The 6,566-nt window shown below is 39.6% G+C and overlaps 1 protein-coding gene across 1 annotated transcript; it reads left to right on the top strand.

The window, feature by feature from the left end:
* The first annotated feature begins 1,174 nt into the window (after positions 1–1,174).
* LOC146971327 (uncharacterized) lies at positions 1,175–3,153 on the top strand. Its single transcript, XM_085805867.1, has 3 exons — positions 1,175–1,562; positions 1,670–1,781; positions 2,322–3,153. Exons 1-3 carry the CDS (start codon positions 1,502–1,504, stop codon positions 2,935–2,937), a joined length of 789 nt encoding a protein of 262 aa, XP_085661993.1. The 5' UTR covers positions 1,175–1,501; the 3' UTR covers positions 2,938–3,153.
* Positions 3,154–6,566: the final 3,413 nt, after the last annotated feature.

Genomic DNA, 6,566 nt, shown 5'->3' with positions numbered 1-6,566 from the left:
TACAGTTGGCTAAATGCTGTGTTAAAACTTCGGGATTAACGTATGCTCTGAATCAACTATTCATGGCCCCACTCTCCTAAATGTACGCCCTCTAACTATTATATAAATGAACTTTTCAATACTTTTTCCTCCCTCGTAGACCATACATTTTTTATTATACTTTGTCCTTGAAAATATTCTGGTGCAAAATTTAACTGAAACTACCTAGTTGCCACCATGAAAAACCACCATCTCTTTTATCAAAGGTCATGTACACACCCCCACAAGTGTTTTCACATTTGCCTGCTGATCAGACCTCTGCTAATGGCATATATGTGCCAAGGAAATAAACATATCCCATATTTGGATCTCACACATCATTCCCAGATGGTTTAACTCAGTGCTTTAAAAAGCTATAGGTACCACTTTACAGTAAGATTATGCTCATAAAGGATTCATAAATGGGTTATGATTTGGTTATTAATTTAGTCATTAACATGTTAGCTGGTAATATACGAGTAGTACTAAATAGCCACAACAGCCAACTAGCTTGTTTGGCTAAATGGAAAATACATTTTGAAGACCGAAGGATGAAGCTGGATGGTGCAACACAGGTTAGATAGTAACTTCCTCCATTTTGGCCTTGCCATCTTCAAAGGTCATCACTGCCAACAACTCAAGCCCAAACAACAGAAATCTGCACATCAATACTTTGTCTTTGTGAGCAAACCTGCTAATCACAGCAATTCCAATGAAATAAATGTACTTTGGCTGGAAATGTCATAGTTGTCCTGACATGAAAGAAAACAAGTCAGTGAAGGAGATGTCAGTCAAACAGTCTACAAATGCAGTCTTTAGAAAGACCCAAAAATAATTTCAGTGGCGTGGGTGTACCATGGGTACAGAGTGCTGTTGAACAAAGCTTGACTGAGAATGTAACTGTCATTGATGTATGTGTGGTTGACAAAGTGAAAGTTTTGTTCAGTTAAAATGGTAACATTTCTCACAAGAATAGATTACAGTAATTACGTGTGATTCGGAACTCTGTAAAAAAAAAAAAAAAAAATTAAATTAAATCCTCTGAGCTAACTTTACTTTTGATAGAATTAAACTCTTTTATCAGCTGCTAAACTTGCATCTTTTTAAAAGTTACTATCAGTGACTCTTAAAAAGGAGGCACCCTGTGGCTTTCAGAGTGAGTGTAGAGGAAACTGATGAGTATTTCTGCGTGTATGTGTACACTTTGTATGTATGAAGATTTGTACGTTTGACTGCTACGGTTGTATGTGTTGCTATGTGGGAAGAAGTGTGGTTATGTGATATATTTTCAGTTATGGTTGGTGAAAGGTAAACTCATTGTTTCCCCTCTCCACCCTGCGGCCACAGTGACTACCCCCCATAGTGTGACGGTTTTGAAGTGATAGAGGCGGAAGGGCTGGTGTTTTAAAAGAGTGACAACCAAAACGTGAATGACAGAGGTACTTCACTCAGCCACTGAAGGACAACACCACAGTGCAAAAAGATGAGATTCTGCCTGGCTACTCTTGTCTGCATCGCCACATGGATGAGCTCAGTCCAAGCAAGTGAGTATTGAAAATAATGACATCATCATGAAGTGTATGGTCTGAATGTTTGCAAGCAAAATAGTAACGGTACTTTATCTTTCTTTCCCTGTGTGTGTCTTGTTTAGACAATGGACAAAACTGCCGTTGTTTGGGGGTGTCCACGACCAGACCCCGAGTGCAACGGATTAAGAATTACACCATTCAGCCTGAAGGCTTGTGTCCCGTCAAAGCTGTAGTGTAAGTAATTCAGCAGTTTCACATTGTATCAACTATTATACTGTATATTCATATATGCATACAGTATAAACACCATTATATGTGGGTGGGTTCAACCAAATTTGAAAAACAAAAAACAGAAAGAAAAAAAAACATATTCATTAATTTCCTCACTTTCCCATGTGGACAGTGATCTTTTTGCTTGTCCAGGCTTTCAGATATAGTAAAATATTCTGGATCATCCAATTTACTGTCAGCAGTTGGGACTACTTTCTCCTGGGAAAAAATCCTTTTGAAAACAGTTTACAGAGAGAACTGTGCATTATTCATGGTAACAGGGACCCTGTTTACAAAGAGACGCTGCTGTTGAATTGTCAGTGTATAGAGCCTGGATATTTCAATACCTAAATACATTTCTATATGGCTAAGTACCACTAGAGAGAAGCAAGAAAACATAAATTTATATATTTTTGTTTAAATTTGATTGAATCACCTTGTCCAGAATTACAACAACAATAAAAGTGCATTATGATGCCATTAACAGCTCACAATCAATTGCAGGTTTTTCATGTTGAGCGAAAAGATTGTTTGCTCCGACCCTAACCGTGACTGGGTAAAAAATGCCATGAAGAAGGTGGACAAGGACACAATGGTGCCACCAGTGATGGAAGAGGAGGAACAGGTATCAACTACAGTCATGCAGAAGGTGGACACAGAGACAACGGTGCCACCGGTGATAGAAAAGAAGGAAGAGGTTTCAACCACAGTCATGCAGAAGGTGGACACAGAGACAACGGTGCCACCAGTGATGGAAGAGAAGGAACAGGTATCAACTACAGTCATGCAGAAGGTGGACACAGAGACAACGGTGCCACCAGTGAAAGAAGAGAAGGAAGAGGTTTCAACCACAGTCATGCAGAAGGTGGACACAGAGACAACGGTGCCACCAGTCACAGAAAAGAAGGAACATGTATCAACAACTGCCATGCAGAAGGTGGACACCGATCTAGTGGTGCCTCCGGTGATAGAAGAGAAGGAGAAGGAATCATCAATTGTCATCACACCCGCAGCATCCAGGGCATCAAAAAGAACAAAGCCGAAGAGGCGCAGGATAGGAAAGAGACGACAGAGGAAAACAACCCTGAGAAGGATGAGAGGGCTCAAAAAACGTGCCTGAGGACAAGTTAAATTGACCACTGTATATAGCTATACCACATTAACAGTAAAGATGTCTGGAGCAAAAACTACCTTCTCCATATCATAATTATAATTATTAAATACACAGTATATATTTAAATGTATGTTGTCTCTACCTTGTGTGTTTGTGTGTGTCTGAGGAGCCAGATACTATATCTGGACCTTTGCTACTATAAGCTATCAATAAAGTGTTTATGAGCAAATAACATGCTGTTGTTACTAAGTGCAATCTGGGTCACCACTGGCCTGCATATTTAACCTGATTCTCAACGTATGGAAGTAAACCAACGCATAGCTAAACCGAGATAAGAGATCATCATACTGTAGGTACTGTGGTCTGCAACAAGTGGTTATACTGTAAACATAGACATATAGCACAGCTGAACAAACCATAATACAAAAGTACTTCACACTGATATGAATGATATTCCTTGAAAGTGTACTGATCTGACAGACCCACAATTCTAAGATCTGAGTGGCTCAGCACTAAATGTCCATGGACAGCTATTGTTTTATGTTGCTGTGATCATTTAGGTTATTTGCCATTGGAAATACAGCATGCTATTATTGTAACTTATTATTATTGTATCATCAAATTTAGAGCAAGTATCTTCCTCATATCACATCATCTTTTTGATGCACTGAGGTGCACACAAAATGTCAAAAAAAAACAAAATAAAAAAAAAACTTCCTGAATGTGGTAAAGTGACTGGAAACCTACAGATAATAATCAAAAGTCAACCTTTAGTTTGTCATCAGCCATTTGGTAAATGTGTTGTGTTTAGATGCAGTAAAGCAGCAACTTCACATCATATGTTTCTTATTTTTGTCTTTCAGTTAATTTCACTGACGCAAACTTTGGAGAACGGTCACTGTTTTCAGGTCATATGTACTATGATTTTCAGCTTAAAGAGATTTATAGTGATGTAGTAAATACGTTTGTGTTATGTTTTTAATAACACCGTCCTGCTTCAGGTTTAGGAAATGTTTAGCTGTTATTTGAAACACGGTGGTTGCCATATCGCTATTGCCACCACATCCTGAGGTTGGCTAGAGCATCTTTGTGTGCAAGTATGTTTGTGGTCACCTAATTCGAAAGAAAGGTATAAGAAGAACCATGTCCTCTTTTCTCAGAAACACAACACAATGTGACACAATATTTTGGCAGCTTTGCATCGCTGAACATGTGTGACAAAACTGTGAAATTCACCTATAGCTATATAAAGAATTTAATTTTTGTGTGATTTGAAGGATGTGACCTTACACCTTTGTTGATGAACTTGAATGTTTGGTTCATTCTTACTGCTCTCATCGTTCTCCAGCTGCATCAGACAGCTGATGCAAAAAAAACAAAAACAAAACTCTGATAAACATTTTTGTACCTGCAGTCTGACATAATCTAGTGAATGTACTGTAGTGGAGTATTCAGTTGACCAAAATAGAGCAATAAGAGAATGAATATTGCACTTAAATTCAGCAGATGACGGAGCGTCGAGTAGCACAGGAGGTTAAGCAGGCGCCCCATGTGTAGAGGATACAGTCCTCGCTGCAGGTGGCCCCAGTTCGAGTCCCGCATTGGGCAGCCCTTTCCTGCATGTCATTCCCCCTCTCTCTGCCACCCATTTCCTGTCTCTCTCAACTGTTCTATCTAATAAAGATGTGAAAAGCCAAAAAATTCATCAGATGATCAGATGTGTCTTGAAATGAATGCTCATTTTGACCTTTTGAGGTTGGTTGTTTAGACCATAGGAGATAATGAGTAAGTATTTGTGCGTCATCATGATTGGAAAATTGTCATTCAAAATAACCTTTAATGTATTTGACAGGAAGATGGTACAACATTTAAATCAATCTGAAGAGACACTGGTACATTATGGAGGTATTCTGAACAGATAAACCCCGGGCAGAATCGCACTTAGACCTGCAACTGGGCTTAGACAGCCTATTAGGAAGTACCATATAAGGAGTTGGGGTCAATATTGGACTCAAACATAGATGTGTACAGTAATATATGTCTGACATTACTTGTGTGTGTGTGTGTGTGTGTGTGTGTGTGTGAGAGAGAGAGAGAGAAAGAGAGAGAGAGAGAGAGGGAGGGAGGGAGAGTGCTGTGTGAGTGTGTGTAATGTACATGTGGGGGCTGGAGAAATTCTCTGTGAACGTTTGCTCCCATTGGGTTAACCACAGCTTCTCTTAGTCGTCTCCCCGCACACACACACTACACACATGCAGAATGAATGTACCTGTACTGTAAATGCTGTTTCACCATCCCACATCCCAAGTCTCATGTCTATGAATAGTATTTCTGGCTGTTGATTGCAGTCAAAGTACTACACATTTTTGCAAAAGAATTGCCTATATTGCACAACTTACATTTATGTATAGCACCCTTCATTTTAGTTGTAAAATAATGACACTATATCATGACCCAGTGGAAAATGGAGAAACACAGAGAGACAGAACAAAAGTCAAATCTAGTGTATGTTTATAATACCCTTCATTTTAGTTGTAAAATAATGACTATAGCCTCCTATATAATGACAAATGTGCCAGTGGAAAATGCAGAAACATAGGGAGACAGAACAAAAGTCAAGTCTAGTGTTGGTTTATTTCACACTTTCACTCTATTCACATTAAATCAAATTTACACTCATTTTCTCACTTTAATCACCTCAGACTACATGTGTGTGCACAGCACAGTCATCGAAGTAGCAACAGTGGTGGGCTACTATAGGCAAAGGGCGGGGAAAAACCATTACACTGTGGTTTGAGCAAACGGTGCATCAACCTCAAGCGCTCTCCACTCTGAGCCCCTCACACCTTCCCCAGCTGCAACACACTGAGCTGTACTTTCTCTTTCAGCCCACACGTAGTAACCAAGACTTTTTCTATTATGTGCAAATGCTGGAAACATGTGAACTAAAAGCCCCCAAAACTTCCACCTGGTCAGCCTGAAACCCACCATGTCACATTGTCACATTGTGATAATGAGGGGTAGTGGAAAATGGTGGCCATCAGGAAAATGATTCAACTGACACCACTCTGAATGACTCATCCATGGTTTGAGATCTTGTTGAGAATAGAGTTTGTGTTGGGGTGACTTTTTATGTTGCATGTTGAATTAGTATGTCGTTGAAAAGTTGTTACAGTTAATAACCCTCAGGATACTGAGTGATACACAGTATTGACCTCACATCTGGTATGTATAATATTCTACAAACATTTTTGTTTAAGTATATTTTTTGGGGCTTTTTGGCCTTTAATTGAAAGCACAGTCAAGAGAGAGACAGGAAATGGGGGGAATGACATGCAGGAAAGGGCTGCTCGATGCGGGATTGGGGACAGTGAGGAGTGTAGCCTCAACACATGGGGCGGGTGCACTACCAACTGAGCTAAACACTGCCCCCTGCAAACATTTTTTAATGTTTAATTTAACTATCTTCTATATGCAACTTTATTCAATATGTTGCATATCATGTCCTTGTAATGGGGATGAACAAAATCACATAAACGCCTTGAGGTCTAACCCCGTGAACCATACCCCCGGATAGCTGAATAAACACTCTGATGAAGCCCCACTACAACTTCAACAGAGAAGAAAGAGAAGAG

Source organism: Trachurus japonicus, chromosome 17, assembly GCF_045865225.1.
Source record: "Trachurus japonicus isolate A0001 chromosome 17, Traja_1.0".
In the NCBI taxonomy this organism is placed as follows: Eukaryota; Metazoa; Chordata; class Actinopteri; order Carangiformes; family Carangidae; genus Trachurus; species Trachurus japonicus.
The sequence above is the reverse complement of the archived record's forward strand: the minus strand, read 5'-3'. Positions and strand labels throughout refer to the sequence as shown.